Raw genomic sequence first — 19,180 nt, 5'->3', positions numbered from 1 at the left:
ATTAAATTACGGAAAATATCCCTTGGGAAGAAAGGTTTTAAACGCTTGAGTTTCCACATTGAATGAAACATTTTCTTTACGATGGAGTTGACTTGGGTCTCAAGTGTAAGATTGCGATCTTATGTTCTTATGGGTGTGACCAGGGCCAATGCAAGGATATTGTACACCCTAGTTGAACCTTCAGCTTATGCTTTCCCCACCCCTCCCTCTGAGATTTTGATAAATAAATTTAACAATCCTAGTGCGCACTCATAATAACATAAGCATTGCCATACTGGGACAAACCAAAGGTCCATCAAACCCAGTATCCTGTTTCCAACCGTGAACAATCCAGGTCACAAGTACCTGGCAAGATCCCCAAAACAGTAAAACAGATTTTATGTTGCTTATCCTAGAAATAAGCAGTGGATTTTCCCAGGTCCATTTTAATAATGGCTTATGGACTTTTCTTTTAGGAAATTAGACAAACCTTTTTTTTTAAACCCTGCTAAGCGAACTGCTCTTACCACATTCTTTGGCAACGAATTCCAGAGTTTAATTACCCACTGAAAAAAAAGAGGAAAAACAATGATAATTTTCTGGCTGCCTATCCATAGTGCCGCAGTGACTAAGGCCATTATTTCATGATACCACCCAGTTCAGTGATGCTGAATATTGGAGGCCATCTTGCTCAGTGTAGTTTAAGAGAGCGAGAGCCTCTTCCGTCTGTTTAAACCATGTTGAATATCAAACCACATAATTATCAAAGTATGTGTCAGGGCAATTTCCCCAAATGGGTTAGTTTGTGCATCACAGCAGGAAGAAGTAGAGATGGATGATTGTCTGTCCCTACTTTTTCTTGCTATGATTTTATACGTAGGGTTGTTTCTCCTTACTGGTCGTGTGTTTGTGTTAGTTTTGTAAATACAACGGCATGAATGGATCTCATGGTTATATGTGGCCAATCTCTGCAGATAATAAGAATGTGCTGATGGATCTTTGAATTTGTGTGACTGTCAGATTGCACTGCTGGTCTTTGCTTCCCCTCATAAGCTGCTGCCCAGTCTTGCCTAATGGCTGAACCGGCCCTGGGCGTGACAAGTATTTTAGTAAACTTGGTTCACTTGTGCTAGATTAAAACCTAACACCGCAGCTCTGCATCTTGTGTCACTATCTTTGGATTTTCCTCTTGTTTTTGGCAGTGAACGGTGGCTACAACTATTGCAATGTGAGATCGGAGAAGAGATCGATGATGGATGTGGAGCTGACGAACAGTACGGTACCCCGCTGTAGACAGAGTCTAGTCATCCATGCAGGAAACCCTCTACCTGTGGATCACCCCTTGTCTTGCGAGAGGTTACTGCAAGTCACACACTCGGATATGAGGTACTGTCCTTCTTTCTGTGATCTGCCTGCTCTGGGTCCTCTGGGTCCTTATGATTGCATCCTTTGTTTGTTTTGTTACATTTGTACCCCGCGCTTTCCCACTCATGGCAGGCTCAATGCGGCTTACATGGGGCAATGGAGGGTTAAGTGAATTGCCCAGAGTCACAAGGAGCTGCCTGTGCCGGGAATCGAACTCAGTTCCTCAGTTCCCCAGGACCAAAGTCCACCACCCTAACCACTAGGCCACTCCTCCACTGTTGCTACTATTTGAGCTATTCCACTAGCAACATTCCATGTAGAAGTCGGCCCTTGCAGATCACCAATGTGGCCACGCAGGCTTCTACATGGAATGTTGCTAGTGGAATAGCAACATTCCATGTAGAATCTCCAATAGTAGCAACATTCCATGTAGAATCTCCAATAGTATCTATTTTATTTTTGTTACATTTGTACCCCGCGCTTTCCCACTCATGGCAGGCTCAATGCGGCTTACATGGGGCAATGGAGGGTTAAGTGACTTGCCCAGAGTCACAAGGAGCTGCCTGTGCCTGAAGTGGGAATCGAACTCAGTTCCTCAGTTCCCCAGTCCACCACCCTAACCACTAGGCCACTCCTCCACTCCATTTCTTTCTGGTTACATTTCTTTGTTCTTTGTTGCTGGCCAAATGTGACTTCCCTCTTGCTGTGGGTGTTTTATGGCCAATAGAGCCCCACGTTTCCTGCCAAGCCTGGTATTCTACAGCCACAGAGTTTATACCAGCTTTCCTCTGTAACCGTGTCCCGACTACACCATATACAGAAGCTTGCTGAGATCTGTGATAGATATTTTGGAAGCCTCCCCACATTTCAGTGGCAGATTTTAAAAACACATCTGGAGAGGCCCAGATGTTTCAATGCCATTTCAAAACAGGGGCCTTCAGAGGTGGGGAAGCTCACTGTGTCCAAATGGCAAAGGGTCGTGGGGAGGGTGGGTAAAGGGCTGATAGATGTGCATTCCTTAGTTCATATAAAGAATCCACATCCGTGTGGGCAAACATTGGTGTTTACAGCTGCCTCTACAGAAGGCACTTATGCATGCCTCAGGACAGGTGTAAACACGCACATCAATGTCCTGGTTTCCCATGATTCTAGCTCTCCGTCTCCCCTTATCAAATCCCCACTTTGTGGCATTTGACCCTCCCCCCCCCCCCCCCAGAACTCCCTCCACTGACAGCACCTGAGTCTCCCAAACAGCACTAGAATCCCATGAGCACCTAACCCCCCCAACAGAGCACCCAACCCCCCAAACAACACTCAAGCTCCCCCAGCAATGTTTCCCGATGTGGCAACCCTTGGAAGGGGATGACCTCCCTACATATGGGCGAGAGCCCAATATGTGGTAGTCTCCCCGAGTTACCCCTCACCAGGGCTGGGTCCTTCAAAATGTGCCTCTCTCCAGTAGCCATCCCCCCTCCCCCGACCCAGTCTCAAAGCGTACCAGGGGTCTCTGATATCTTGTGGGGTAGAAGCAATGCCCACTCGTTCCCACCTTGTGTTCCTGGCACAGCAATATGGTGGCCAAGACCTCTAACAGTAACACAGCAGTATGGCCACTCTGGGTCAGGCTTTCACATATGGGCAATATGAAAGCCTGACCCCTACTGGTAATACCACAATATTACAGCTAGAAGTCTCAGCAGCGATATTGTGTGCTGGGAACATGAGACAGCAGCAAGTGGAAATTGCTCCACCTCACTAGACTCCAGGGACCCCGTGTGTGTGTGTGTGTGGGGGGGGGATTTTAAAGGTCTGGCCCCAGTGGAGGGGAGGTTGCCACATGTTGTGCTGTCATCCACACATGGGGGTGTTGGTGCTGTTTGGGGGAGGCAGTTGCTGATGGGGGAGGCAGTTGCTGGGGTAAGTTCAAGTGGGGGAAGCTGGCATCAGGTGGGGGCTATGATGCTGGGATCAGGACCACTAGCAGAGAGAGCAGCATTTTTAGAAAGCTGCTCCCACATCCGTGTGTGTGGGGTGGAGAGACTATTTTTTTTTTTCCACATGCAACTTTGTAAAATTGCTGCTCCCTTTGGACATGGAGGGACTGGGATGTGCAGCCCTGCTCCCATTTTACAAGATACTGTCAAAAGTTTAAAGGCACTTCTCTACTGAAATATAAACTCAAAACAATGTGTATAGTAGAGGATATCAAAAAAGTACAATATGTTCCAATAAGTTGTGACGGGTAAGTCTCATATGTGCTTAACGGCTGGTGTCACTTCACTCCCTCGGTGAACCTCTTGCCGCGTACATATTATAATCATCGACTTTTACCCCCAACCTACCAATACTTAAATTTTTCACTCTTTTATTCTTAACATTATATAAAAATTAAGGCAATGTGTTACTTATCTTGTCTTATTTTCAAACAGGTGTGCTCTCAAACCCCGACAGGTAGCCTGTTTCACAATACTCGCTTTGTCAAGGGGGAGCGCTTCACCACTTGTTTGATCGTAACACCTCTGGTTTTCTTAACCAGATGATTATAATATGTACGCGGCAAGAGGTTCACCGAGGGAGTGAAGTGACACCAGCCGTTAAGCACATATGAGACTTACCCGTCACAACTTATTGTAACATATTGTACTTTTTTGATATCCTCTACTATACACATTGTTTTGAGCCCATTTAACAAGAGGCAGACCTCCTTGTAAAATAACATGGAAATTCCGCACTTCCTGACTTGAACCTGTGAATTCCTCTGTGTCTTCATGCAGTGAAGAAACAAAACATAACATGTTCCCCAAGAAATAATTCCCCATCCCTACCCTCTGCCTCTTCACCATTGGTTTTAGAAGGTGGAAATAAGGGTCGGCAACCAAGTTGTCGGTGATACCTTTTGACTGGATTAACTTACTACTACTACTACTACTTACCATTTCTAAAGCGCTACTAGACGTACGCAGCGCTGTACACTTGAACATGAAGAGACAGTCCCTGCTCAACAGAGCTTACAATCTAATTAGGACAGACAAACAGAACAAATAAGGGATAAGGACAAAGAGTAGCAAGATTCCGTGCAGAATCCTAAAGAGTAGCAAGATTCTGGAATTCCATAGTAGTAAGATTCCATGCAGAATCCTAAAGAGTAGCAAAATTCCGGAATCCCAAGACTACTACTACTACTTACCATTTCTAAAGCGCTACTAGACGTATGCAGCGCTGTACACTTGAACATGAAGAGACAGTCCCTGCTCGACAGAGCTTACAATCTAATTAGGACAGAAAAACAGAACAAATAAGGGATAAGGACAAAGAGTAGCAAGATTCCGTGCAGAATCCTAAAGAGTAGCAAGATTCCGGAATTCCATAGTAGTAAGATTCCATGCAGAATCCTAAAGAGTAGCAAAATTCCGGAATCCCAAGACTACTACTACTACTTACCATTTCTAAAGCGCTACTAGACGTATGCAGCGCTGTACACTTGAACATGAAGAGACAGTCCCTGCTCGACAGAACAGGGCCCTGTTTACAAAGGCGCGCTAACATTTTTAGCGTGCGCTAAAAATTATCGCTTGCAAACTGTGTTAGACGTCCATAGGAAAATGATGGCCATCTACACGGTTAGCTTGCACCTTTGTAAACAAGGCCCTTAATGTATGTTTGACAAGTGTTTGCGAGTTATCCTCTCTTCATCAGGCCAGTGAAGAAATAATGAAGTTGTGGATTTAAGTAGTATAAACTCATCTAGGACTGATATGGCAACTGCAGTTCTCTGTGTTAGAAGGTGAGATGTCCAGCCCCTCTCACCATATTAGTGCAGGCATACGAATGCTGAGGGACTGCAATTCAAACGGTGTCTTTAACACAGCTCAGAACTCTATTAAGAACATAAGAGATTAAGCATTGCCATACTGGGACACAGGGCCGCTAAGAGACATAGCCGGGCCCGGGGCAGAGCCGGACCGCCGCAAGCCTTCCTCCCTCGCACCAGTGGCGTAGCCAGACAGCTAGTTTTGGGTGGGCCTGAGCCCAAAGTGGGTGGGCACAAAATTTTCTCTGCTCCGCCCTACCTCCACCTCAAAATATAAATACTTTAGCTAATGAGGATCCTCAAGCTCAGTCAGCTGAAGACTTTCTCTGAAGGTGGCCAGAACTCTCTTTTACCAAGCTTGGCAGGCAGCAGCAATGACCCTAAGCCACTGATGCCAGCACCCCACACATGCTTAGCTGTCGATGGCTCAAGGATGCTGTTGCCAGAGCTTGGTAGAAGGGAGTTCTGGCTGCCTTTGGAGGCGGTCCTTAGCTGGAGATGCCTGGGAATCCTCACCAGCTACACAGCAAGGGTTAGGACTGTTGTTAGACCTACTTGGCTCAGGTCAGAAAATAAAGGAGGGCTCCCCTCCCCGATTCCCTCTCCTCTTTGCCTCCCCTCCAATCTCCCACCTGCCATTATTATCACACCAACAGACCCTCACCAAATACAGAACAAGGGATCACAAATTAGAAATAAAAATATTTAGACAAAAATTAAAAAGGAACCCCAAGAAATTAAACATAGCATTACTGCAACACTGGAGACACAAAACATGCATTTCCTTTTCTACAGAACACAATACAAAGACATTTCCTATGCACATTTCCAAAAGCTAACATATTCCATTTAAAACATTTGAAATAAAATGCTTTGTTTCTACCTTTGTTGTCTGGACATTTTATTTTTCCATCTTGCTGGTTCCAATTTCTCTTTTCTGCTTTCCTCTCTGCCGTCTGCTAATTCTTCTTCAAGCGGCTGTAGTCCATTTGTCTTTTCTCCTCTCTCCTGCCTGTTCCCTCAATATTCCTGCCTCTGACATGTTGGTCATTCCTTTGTAGCTCTTTTCTGCCTCTCTCTCACCCTTCTTTGTCTCCTTTTTACTTTTCAACTACCTATCAAATTTCCATCTTCTTCTTTCACCCACTAGCTCTCCCATTCCCCATCTTAATCCTCCCCATCCCTACTTTCTCTTTTATCTTTAATCTACTCCCCATTACCATATTTCTACCCTCTGTAATCACTATCTCTCATTCATTTCCTTGCCACCCCTCCTCCCCCTCTTGCCCTCTCCCACAGGGTTCCACCATTCCCATCATCTTCTCCCTCCACCCTTCTAACCAGCATCTGATCCCCTCCCCACCCCACCATGGTAGCCTTATATTTTCCTGCCCCTTCTCGCTTCATTCCTGTTAAATAGTAATAGTAGTAGCCCTCTCCCCCATGGCCCAGCATTTCCCCCCTTACCACCTACTATGTACCTCTCATCCACCCCCATGTCTATCTCCCCCTCTCATTCCCACTGTCCAACATCTCTCTCCCCTTCCCATACAGCATATCTACCTTCCTCCCCTCTACCAGCATGTCTAACATTTCTCCCTTCCCTCCACCCCTATGCCCACCATTTTGCCCTCCTCTTCACCCCTATGTTTAACATTTCTCCCCCTCTCACCACCTATCCCCTCTCTATGCAGCATGTCTACCTCTCCTCCACCTCATATGCAACCAAGACTTCTCCCTTCCTGACCCCTCCACCCCTTTACTGGATCTCTCCCTTCTTCCCCATGCAGCTTCTCCCCCACCCACCATGCCTCATCATTCCATCTTCCCTCCTCCCTGTGCAGCATCTTTCCTTCCATCTTCTTCCCTCCCCCCCCCCATGTAGCTGCTGTCCCCGTCTTCCCTCCCCATTCCAACATCTTTTCCCCATCATCTCTTGCCCCGTTGCGTGCCACAACTTTCACCCCCATCTTCCCTCACCCTCGCAGGCCCGCCCAGCAGCGATTCCGATCGCAGGCAGCTCCTTCGGCTCGCACACGCTGCCTGCCGGCTGCCGCTCAAATCTCCTTGCAGCTACTAGCAGCGCTAACCCGGAAGCCTCTCCTCTGAGCTTCCGGGTTAGCGCTGCTAGTAGCTGCAAGGAGATTTGAGCGGCAGCCGGCAGGCAGCGTGTGCGAGCCGAAGAAGCTGCCTGCGATCGGAATCGCTGCTGGGCGGGCCTGCGAGGGTGAGGGTGAGGGAAGATGGGGATGAAAGTTGCGGCACGCCACGGGGGAATGGTATCGCTGTGCTGCTGGGCGGGCCTGACCCCAAATTGGGTGGGCCCAGGCCCACCCGGGCCCACCCGTGGCTACGCCCCTGCCTCGCACCACAACTCCTGCCCGCCTGCCCCCTTACTTTTCTGTCTTTGCCTCCAAGGGAGGGGGGTACGGGCCCAGCACTGGCAAGCTGCTTCCTGTATGCCTGCACCCTCGGTCTGTCCTCTCCTGCTTCTGTCCGTGCCGGGAGTCAGGACCTGGATGACTGCATTAACGCGATATCAAGCTAGTGCAATCATCTGGGTCCTGGGCGGCAGGCAGGAGCAGGGGAGGACAGACCCGGAAGCAGGCAGCAAGAAGAGGCTTGCTGGCGCCAGGCCCAGGCCCCCCCCCCCCGCACCCTCCCCTCTCTCGGCAGCCCTGCTGGGACAGACCAAAGGTCCATCGAGCCCAATATCCTGTTTCCAACATTGGCCAATCCTGGTCACAAGTACCTGGCAGATCCCAGAAGAGTAAAACAGATTTTATGCTGCTTATCCTAGAAATACCGTGTTTCCACGAAAATAAGACAGTGTCTTATATAAATTTTTGCTCCCAAAGATGCGCTAGGTCTTATTTTCAGGGGATGTCTTATTTTTTTCATGAAGAAGAATTCTTACCGTGGGTGCACGAGTAGTCTCTTGTAGCTCAGAGGATACCTTAGTACTCTGTAGTAGCGGGGCCGGGCTCGGGAGTGGTAGGGGGACTGTGGCGGTCGGGAACAGTATTGAAGTGGGGGGCGGTATCCTGCAGGAGTAGGCCGTGGCTTACAGTGACCGCAGGACTCGAGCGGAGCAGAGCCGCCCTGGCCGGGCTGGGAATGGAGGAGGGGTATGAACTAGGGAAGGTAATGGAATGTGGGGCCGGGCTGCTCTGGCTGGGGGTCTCGGGAGGTTGTGAGAGGGCTTAGGGCACAGGATCATCCCTACCATATTACAAACGTTAAAAAATAATTCTACGGTAGCTCCGTTCGCTTTACGCGCTCCTCCTGTACATTCGCAACACTTTCCATCCTTCTAGTCTGACTTAGCCCTTGGGCGATGGAGCAGCGCCGAAAGGGCTCGGTTACTCATTTTCTTTTCTTTTATTATTTCTGCAAGGGGGATGTTTCTTTTCTTTCCGGGCTCACTTACCGGTAGTTGATCTTCACAAAAGCGTGAAGGAGGATGGTAGGAGTCCGCTAGACGACAGATTTTCCACCTCAGTCTTGTTTCTTGCATTTCTTTAATGTTATTTCGTCTTTGGGTTGCAGCGAAAAAAATTAAGGTTTCTGTGTCCATGTCCCATCGGGGCCAAACAAAAACTTTGCTAGGTCTTACTTTCGGGGGAGGCCTTATATTTAGCAATTCAGCAAAACCTCTACTAGGTCTTATTTTCGGGGAAACAGGGTAAGCAATGGATTTCCCCAAGTCCATCTTAATAATGGCTTATGGACTTTTCTTTTAGGAAATTATCCAAAACTTTTTAAAACCCTGCTAAGCTAACTGTTTTTACTACATTCTTTAGCGACAAATTCCACCGTTCAATTACACGTTGAATGAAGAAATATTTTGTACAATTTGTTTTAAATGTACTGCTTAGCAGCTTCATTGCTTTATTTTTGCAAAGAGTAAACAAGCATTTCACATCTACCCATTCCACTCCACTCAAGTATTTTATAGCCCACTATCATATCTCCCTTCAGCTGTCTCTTCTCCAAGCTGAAGAGGCCTCTTTAGCCTTTCCTCACAGGGAAGTTGTCCCATCCCCTTTATCGTTTAATGGGAGCTGCCATCGAAGGTCAGTCCACACCGGCGTTAGTGGCACTGCATTGTGTTACAATTATGCCACTATGCCCACTGCTGGAAACATAACCCTGAGTCCCCTCGTTGACTATTATCACCAGCCATCACGTCCTAAGTGGAGAAATGTGCATTCACTTTCAAAGATGAAACATGAAAATTCTGTTTCTGGCTTTAATATGTGTTTTATTTCTTCATGGCAGAATCTCAGTTTAAACATTTGGTATAAATTAATTGGAAACACAGAAGAACTGTATATATTTTTTTTCTTTTTCTTGCACATTTTAAAAGCTGCCAGTGTTTGCAGACCCATATCCTGAACACGCCATCCGTGATGTATGGCACTCTGTTGTCAATTAAAACTGTTCCTATTTCAATTGCATTCCTGCTCGCGAGACTTGGTCCAGTGACAGGACTGAAAAATAAATGCTCAGTGAAGTTACAACTTCTTATCTCAGATACCTGGAATAAGGTGCAGGTTGGATGGGGCTGGCCCCTTGATCAGTGGCGTAGGAAGGGCGGGGTGGTGGGGGCGGTTCGCCCCGCATGCACGCTGCTGGAGGGTGCAGAGAGCAGCCGCGTGCCTGTCTGCTCTGCTGGTTCCCTGCTCCCTCTGCCCCAGAACAGGTTACTTCCTGTTCCGGGGGAGAGGGAGCAGGGAGCCAGTGGAGCCGAGAGGCGCACGGCTGCTCTCTGCACCCTCCAGCAGCTAAGATTGCACCCGGGGGGGGGGGGCTTGATGCGCCTGGGAGGGGGGTGTCATTGCGCCGGGGGCGTGTGTGTCGTGCTGCACCCTGGGGGGACAGACGCCGCTGCACCCGGGGGGGGGGGGGGTGCGCAGCGGCGATCCGCCCCGGGTGCCACCCGACCTAGGATCGCCACTGCTCCTGATGGTTCAGTGACAGAACCGAACACTGCTGTGCAGGAGATCTGGGACCTGCTTTTGTTTCTTGAGCTGACCGGGGCAGAGGATGCTTCGAAGAATGTGTTCCCAGCCCTGAGGAGATGGTAGGGGCAGAGGGAGGGAGGAAGACAGAGGGTGAATGTGGAAGTCCATCTTGCTCATACAGCGGTGACAGCTAGTGGCTAGGCTTGGGTTGCACTCATACCAGTGATGTAGCTACGTAGGGCCAGGGGGGCCTGGGCCCCCGTAGATTTGGCCCTGGACCCCCTGCCGACGACCCTCTTGATCCCCCCTCCCGCCGCCAACCCGACGTCGCCGTTGCCTGCCTTTGCTGGCTGGGGACCCCAACTCCCGCCAGCCGAGGTGCTCTTCTTCTCGCAAAAGGCTTCCTTCTGTTTCTGACGTCCTGCACGTCAGACTCACAGAACGAAGCCTTGCAGATCAGCTGGAGTCCACCGCCAGCAAAGGTAGTTGGCGGCTGGAGGGGGGTCGAGAGGGTCGTCGGCATGGGGGGGAGCAAAGTTGTTGGTGGTGGGGTGGTAGGTGTTGGCAATGGTGGGGGGGGGGGGGGGCGCCGGCGCCGGGGGGGGGGGCTAAAATGTGTCCCCTCACCTCGGGCTCTGGACCCCCCTCCCGCCGAAGTCTGGCTACGCCCCTGACTCATACCCCTAATTTTATAAACATGCACACACAATTTCATGCGTAGTGTGCAAAATTTCAAATACAAATTATAGATGAGTGACAGTAGAGCACATAACTAAATAATTAGTTGCTAATTGGTGATAACAACCATTTATTAGCCGTTATGGAGGAGATTCTGTGTATGGCGCCTAAAAAATCAGCGCTGAAATCAGTACCGACTAAGTGTATTCTATAATCCACACCTAGATTAAGGCGCCAATTATAGAATATGCTTAGTTGATATTTCAGCGCCTAAATCTTTGCGCGTTCTTGTACACCAAGTAAAAAATGGCGTAAATCCCGGCATGTAGATTTAGGCACTCTGGGCCATATTCTAAATTTTGGAACACCCGTGAAATGCCCATTTCCCCGCCCATAACCATGCCCCATTTTGCCTGTGCACGTTAGAAGTTTGAAGCACATCATTACAGAATACGCTTAGCAAGTTGTGCGCCTAAATTCTAATTAGTGCCAATTAGTGCTCATTATGGCTTGTTAAGTGCTGATATCAGTGTGCACTGCACAGGTCCTTTTTTCTGCTGCCTCCAAATAGGAAGTACTTCCCACAGGAGGCGGGATGTGGCAGGAAGAAGGACCTGTGGCTGGCAGAGCAGAGTTAACCCCGCAATAACCCTGCTCTGGGGTGCACAGGAAGCCATCCTAGCACCAGGCCACCCTGGGGAATTTCCCCCCCTTGCTCCCTCTCTTGGCGGCGCTGGGTACTTGTGACTTGAGTTGGCCAATGCTGGAAGCAGGAAACTGGGCTACATGGACCTTTCGTCTGACCCAGTATGGTTATTTTTATGTTTATTTATGTCCAGTATAGTAGATTGCTGCACTGTGGTTTGAAGATTTTTCTGGATTTCCAAAGAGGTTAGAAAGCAGATTTGGCTGAGAAGATGTTACCAGAATGCTGTATTGGCTTATTTAACACCCATAAGCATTTTCTTCTGTAACTTCAGACTCATGACCTTGCTTATTAGCTAGCTGAAGATGACTCTAATTAGAACACAGCCGGTAACATAGTAGATGACAGCAGAGAAAGACCCGCACGGTCCATCTAGTCTGCCCAACAGTCAGAAGCTCCATCTTGTACAGGAAGACGTTCGTGCGTGTCATCCATTTATGGCGTGACTGTCCTTAGGTGAGAGATACCCTTATAACATAAGTACATAAGTATTGCCATACTGGGAAAGACCAAAGGTTCATTAAGCCCAGCATCCTGTTTCCAACAGTGGCCAATCCAGGTCACAAATACCCGGCAAGATCCTAAAAATGTACAAAACAATTGATACTGCTTATCCCAGAAATAGTGGATTTTCCCCAAGTTCATTTAATAACGGTCTATGGACTTTTCCTTTAAGAAGCCGTCCAAATCTTTTTAAAACTCCGCTAAGCTAACCACCTTTACCACATTCTCTGGCAGCGAATTCCAGAGTTTAATTACATGTTCAGTGAAGAAAGATTTTCTCCGATTCATGTTAAATTTACTACATTGTAGCTTCATCACATGCCCCCTAGTCCTAGTATTTTTGGAAAGCGTAAACAGACGCTTCACATCTACCCGTTCAACTCCACTCATTATTTTATAGACACTATCATATCTCCCCTCAGCTGCCTTTTCTCCAAGCTGAAGAGCCCTAGCCGCTTTAGGAAAGATACAGAACCAGAAATATAGGCAAATAGGACCAGATTTAATATATGGCGTTGATGCCAAAAAATGCCTAAAGTTAGGTGCGGTTTATAGAATACACATAGCGCCCATTACTGCACTAAAATTTAGACACAACCATTTACACCAACTAAATCCTGGTGTAACTGCTCAGCCTAACTTAGGCACGGATTGGGTATATTCTATAACAATGTGTGTAATTTTTAGGAATGCTCATGACCCGCTTATGCCCCTCCCATGGCCCTGCCCCCTTTTAGGATCCACATATTAGAATTTATGAACACCACTTTACAGAATATGGTTATAAAGTTGCAGGCGTGAATTCGAATTGGCGCCAATTAGTGCCGATAATTGTTTGTTAGTGGCCAATTATCAGAGCTGATTCACTTGGTAAACAATTAAGTTGCGTTTGCAACTTTAGTCGCCATATATAGAATACAGGGGGATTCTGGGTAGCCAATAAATAAATAACCAAGAGAGACTTGCCGACCTGAACATGTATACCTTAGAGGAAAGGAGAAACAGGGGTGACATGATACAGACGTTCATATTTGAAAGGTATTAATCCGCAAATGAACCTTTTTCGGAGACGGGAAGGCGGTAGAACTAGAAGACATGAATTGAGGTTGAAGGGGGGCAGACTCAGGAGTAAGGTCAGGAAGTATTTTTTCAGGGAGAGGGTGGCGGATACGTGGAATGCCCTCCCGCGGGAGGTGGTGGAGATGAAAACGGTAATGGAATTCAAACATGTGTTGTACGTGCAGGACGTCAGAAACAGAAGGAAGCCTTTTGCGAGAAGAAGAAGACCTCGGCTGCCGGGGGTTGGGGTCCCCTGCCAGCAAAGGCAGGCGATGGCGGGTTGGTGGCGGGAGGGGGGTCAGGAGGGTCATTGGCAGGAGGGTCCAGGGCCAAATCTATGTGGGTCCAGGCCCCCCCAGGACTCACGTAGCTACGCCACTGGTGTAAAGCCCTGTTTAAAATGAGCACCTACATAAAACAGGATATGTGCCTTTCAGCAGGTGCACAACACAGTTCCATGGATTCTATAAACTTGCATGTCCAAATGTACGCCTAGTGTACAAGTTTGAATACGCAACTTATACAATAAGGGCAGTTGTGCATGCAAATTAATGTAATTATTGGCAGTTTATTATTCGCTTAAATTGGTGTTAACAGGCACTAATTGACACCAATTAGCATTTCCATGTGCAACTGCCCTTAGTCGTTACTCTAGTAGTTGCATGCACAATTTCTAGGGGGGGTGGGTGTGGGTGTGGGAGGGGCATGGGTGGGTCAGGGGCATGCCTAGGGCACTGTTCCCTCTAAGCCAGTGGTTCCCAAACCCGGTCCTGGAGACACCCCGGCCAGTCAGGCTTTCAGGATACCCACAATCAATATTCCTGAAATAGATTTGCTTGCCGTGGAGATAGTGTATGCAGATCTCTCTCATGAATATTCACTGTGGGTATCCTGAAAACCTGCCTAGTTGAGGTGCCTCCAGGATCAGGCTTGGGAACCACTGCTCCTCCAACTGCGTTGCTGCCAGTGGGGGGGGGGGGGGGGGGGGGATGGTGTCTCAATATTGTGTTTTCAATGGCTAGGGGAGTCCTGCAGAGCTTGCTAATCTCTCACTATTGAAAATGTGATAGTGAAACAGCGCCGCCCACTGGCAGGACTGTAGATGGAGGACTCCCGCTCAGCTTAGAGGGGACAGTAGCATATGGGATAGAGGGGCCCTTTTACTAAGCTGCATAGGTGCCGACGCATGCCCAACGGGCATCAGTTGAGAGTTACCACCTGGCTACCGTGTGGCCTGTGCGGTAATTTCATTTTTGACAGGTGTGCGGTGAAAATCAGGTGGTAACTCCAACTTGATGCGCGTAGGTTATTACCACATGGTTAACGCGAGAGACCTTACCGCTGAGACAATGGCTGGCAGTAAGGTCTCAGGCCCAAAATGGACGTATGCCAATTTAAATTTTGATGCACACCCATTTTCGGCAAAAATTTTTTAAAAAATGCCTTTTTTTACAGGTACGCTGAAAAATGGATCTGTGTGTGCCCAAAACATGTGTCTACACTAGCACAGCCCATTTCTCAGCGCACCTTAGTAAAAGGACTCCAGAGAGTGCAGGGAGTTACGCACCTAACTGCCAACAGCTAGGCACGACCACTTACACCAGTCTTTGACATGGCATACATGCTCATACCTAAAGTTAGTCGCAAAACTGCGGACATGCTGCCATTTTGGAATTTGTGCTTAGCATGCATCATCCTGCCACCTAAATGTTGGCGTTCTCTCTTGAATCTACCCTAGTGTTGATATATTTCCCCCAAAAAAGTTATTTGACCAGAGCCAAATAGTTAGGAGATCTATAAGTGAAGAAATTAACTCAGAATCTCTCCATGCAAATAATCTAAAAAATAGATAAAATGTTTTTGTTTATAGAGATGTTCTCAGAGTTATTCACTCACCCAAGTGAGGTGCTCTTAATCAAAGCGGCACCTCTAAGGGTGGATAAGATTCTCAATCGTGGAACTTCTCTAAAGGTATTTTTGAAATAATTTTTGGCACACCCTTGTGTTAAAATATTGCTATAAGTGTATCCAATACCTTTAATAATTCATAGAGTGAAAAAATGGGTTAATTCCTACACTCACTCCAATAAAAACCTCAATGCACTCCAAACTCACGCGTGCTATATCTTATTATGAGAAAAATGCTGAGTATAAAACTGCTATCAGCTCTTGTTATCTAAATGTTTGAAAACATAGGCACTTAACAAAAAGTACTTAACATTTGTAGAAGCCTTCTACAAATGTTAAGTACTTTTTGTTAAGTGCCTAACTATTTGGCTCTGGTCAAATAACTTTTTTTGAATTATTTCCCGAGGTCCTTTTGGGGAAATACTACTTTTGATATATTTCCCCAGGCACGTGCATTCCCTTTGAATAATGGGGATTACACCTAAAGTAGTCCTTGAAATCTCTGCATGGTGTGGATCTTCATGTGCAAATGGTGACTTTTTGGCTTTGGACTTTACACGTGTGTGCAATATACATGTGTAAATATCACTATTTGCACATGGAAATGTTTCTAAAATAACGGCCGTAGCATCTGAGAACTGCCAGATTGAAAAAAAGTGTCCTGAAACTTGTGTGAATTTATTTATTTATTTGCAGCATTTATATCCCATATTTTCCCACACGCTAGCAGGCTCAATGTGGCTTACAAGAACCGTATTGGTGAACGCCAAGTAGACAAGGTCGTGTCCAATCGACTCAGAAGACCAGACATTCATCAGCAGTCTATGAGCAACCTAGCCTATGTCCCATGGCCTTTTTGAAAACCAGATTTGTCTGAATTCAAACCATTCCCCTTGTCCAAAATTTCCAATTGCATATAGACAATTTTATTCAATAAATTTGCTCTTGAAAGGGTGCTGGGAAATTGTTATAATCTGTTATCTCACTAACCAATTTAAGCCAGTAATCTTAATGACTGGATGAATCACTGCCTGCTTCAACAGTTCTGCCATAAGTCAATGATGTATTCACCAAGTGGGTCAGTAATCGAGCTACCCACTTATTACCTTGTTTAGCGCAGTTGGCAAAGGATCCAAATGACGAGATTTTGCCCTCAACCTTTCAACATATCCCTCACCTCCCCTACTGAAAATAAAGCAAAAACAGTGGTGTAGAACGAGTAGAAGTGAATCGATATATGTACTTTTATACTCTTTCAAAAAGTACAGAGATTAGGGGGGCACTCAATGAAGTTACACGGAAATACGAATAGGAGGAGAAAATTTTTCACTCAGATAGCTAAGCTCTGGAACCCGTACTCACAGGATGTGGTAACATTGGTTAGCATAGCTGGGTTTAAAAAAGGTTTGGACAAATTCTGCTATTGAGATAGACATGGAAGCCACTGGGACTGGTAGCATGGAATGTTGCTACTATTTGAGATTCTAAATGGAATCTTACTACTCTTTGGGGTTCTACATGGAATGTTGCTACTATTTGAAATTCTGAATGGAAAACTATGTGGGATTCTGGAATCTTGCTACTCTTTGGAGTTCCAGAACCTTACTACTTTGGTTTCTGCCAGGTACTTGTGACTGGATTGGCCACTGTTGGAAACAGGATACTGGGCTAGATGGACCATAATCTGACCAAGTATAGCTATTATGTCTAGTCTATATGTGCTGTTGAGCTGGCTTAAGCCTGCCTGCTCACATTCTAGGAATGCTTCCCTGCTTAAAAATCTTTTTATTTCTTATGGAATGGCACTGTTGTTTCTTCCTAACCGAATTTATTTTTCACACATCCCTTTTTCACAAGCTTCATGGAAGAATTTAATTTGGAGTGAGAGATCTGATCCCGGAGTCTCAGATTGAAAGTTACTGCATGTTTTTATGATTATCACCATTTCTTATTCTTTCCATCTGAGGCTTTGAAGTCACTGCATCAAGCGTGAATGTGAAGACTCTGTTGAAGTCTGTCCAGCAGTGAGGAGAACAATGAAAGGCTCATTGGGGCCGATATTCAGACCACGGGAGGCAGCCCGGCAAATTCCCACAGTTGGCGGCAAACCCGAAAATTCAATGCCAGGCAGAATCCAGCGAGTGGCATTGAATTTCCAGAATTATTTTGGGCTGCTGTGACTATAGCTGGTTAAGCCAAAATTCATCAGCTGATCGGCTAAGTTAGACCTGCTATTTATGCGGGTCTATCTGGCCACTAAACAGCCAGTCGATGAATATTGGTGCTAACTACCTATGTCACGAGACATATAGCCAGTGACCGGGCTACCTGCCAAGCACTGATGTTCAGCCGAGATAGCTGGCTATCTTGCGTTGAATATTAGTGCTTAGCCAGCTTAAGGCTACTTAACTGGCCGGGACCAGTTCCTGGCCGGTTAAATAGCACTGGATATTGGGCGGACAGTCTCTAAAGTGTCCTCACAGATTGGAAGTCAACAATGTACTTGTTGAAAAGGGGGTTTGTAATTACAGACTTTCACCGCCATAAAATTCCATACAACGGTTACTTTGGTGGGTGTAAGCCAGGGGCGTAGCCAGACTTCGGCGGAAGGGGGGTCCAGAGCCCGAGGTGAGGGGGCACATTTTAGCCCCCCCCCCGGCGCCACCCCCCCCCACCATTGCCGACCCCGCCACCACCACCAACTTTGCCCCCCCCGCCGACAACCCTCTCGACCCCCCCTCCCGCCGCCAACCTGCCGTCGCCTACCTTTGCTGGGGGGAGGACCCCAACCCCCACCAGCCGAGGTCCTCTTCTTCCCCCAAAAGGCTTCCTTCTGTTTCTGACGTCGGACATCAGACTCACAGAACGAAGCCTTGCAGATCAGCTGATCTTCAAGGCTTCGTTCTGTGAGTCTGTACGTGCAGGACGTCAGAAACAGAAGGAAGCCTTTTGCGGGAAGAAGAGGACCTCGGCTGGCGGGGGTTGGGGTCCCTCGCCAGCAAAGGCAGGCGATGGCGACGGTGGGTTGGCAGCAGGAGGGGGGTCGAGAGGGTTGGCAGGGGGGTCCAGGGGCAAATCTAAGGGGGCCCAGGCCCCCCTGGCCCCACGTAGCTACGCCACTGGTGTGAGCACTTCAGCATATTCAAGCTTTGGTATCTAGATGGATTATTGTGTATGCCAGGTTGCTGGATTTTGTTCCAACCATTTAGTCTGGAAAGTCAGGATTTCCTTCTGTAGATAGAATACCATGCAGAACGAGGTTGCATGTATGGTGCTGTAAATTTAGCATCCAGGGTCAGATTAGAAATATAGTGCTTTAAAAAATCAGCACGGAAAATATTTCCATATAAACATATTCTATAAGTGGTGCCTAGATTTAGGCGTGGTATATAGAATATGCTTTGTCGATATCCTAGCACCTAAAACTATGTGCTTCCATTTACACCAACAAAAACATGGCGTAAATCCCGGTGCATAGAGTTAAGCACAGAGGGCCACATTCTATAACAATGCACGTAAATTTTGGAATGCCCATGAAACGCCCATTTCCCCACCCATAACCACGCCCCCTTTTGCCTGCATGCATTAAAATTGAGGTGTGGTGCGTTACAGAATACGCTTATTGAGTTTTGCGCATAATTCAAATGACTGCCAATTAATGCTCATTATTGCTTGGTAAGTGCTGTTAACGATGCTGATTGGCTTGTTAAGCCAATTAAGCTACATGTGTTGATATAGAATACGCTTGGATTTCGGCGCAAAACTCTAAGCTATGTAGAATCCGGGCATTAACCCTTAATTCTCTAAAGTTAGGTGCACACTTTTGCAACTAGTGTGCAAAATTGTGCATGCAAGTTATAGAATAGCGTCTAATTTAAGTAGGTGCTATTTGTCTCTAATTGCCAATAATGACACTTAAGTGGAATTAATTGGCACCACTTTGCGCTTATGTATCTGCACTTAGGCTCTATTGTATACAATTTCATGCCCGATATTCAACCGGCTAAGGGCTTCAACATTAGATATCTGGTTATCTCTGCTGAATATTAGCGCTTAGTGACTAGCCAGCCAAGCGTGAATATTCAGCGCTAAATCAGCTAAGTTGTGCGGTTAATATAGGCCACTTAAATAGCAGGCCTATCTTTAGCCGCTGTTAACTGACTAGCGCTGAATATTTGCTTAGTTGGTTAAGTTGCCGCGGTC

The 19,180-nt window shown here is 47.0% G+C and overlaps 1 protein-coding gene across 3 annotated transcripts in view; it reads left to right on the top strand.

Annotated features, from left to right (window-relative positions):
* GLIS1 (GLIS family zinc finger 1) overlaps positions 1-19,180 on the top strand; it is a 418,517-nt gene that overhangs the window by 114,020 nt on the left and 285,317 nt on the right. For all 3 annotated transcript variants that reach the window (XM_030207713.1, XM_030207712.1, XM_030207711.1), the window contains exon 2: positions 1,182-1,365. In XM_030207713.1, the coding sequence (XP_030063573.1) occupies positions 1,182-1,365 (184 nt within the window). The remainder of the gene's footprint in view (positions 1-1,181; positions 1,366-19,180) is intronic.

Source organism: Microcaecilia unicolor, chromosome 6, assembly GCF_901765095.1.
Source record: "Microcaecilia unicolor chromosome 6, aMicUni1.1, whole genome shotgun sequence".
Taxonomy (NCBI): Eukaryota; Metazoa; Chordata; class Amphibia; order Gymnophiona; family Siphonopidae; genus Microcaecilia; species Microcaecilia unicolor.
This window is presented reverse-complemented; position numbering and strand designations above follow the sequence as displayed.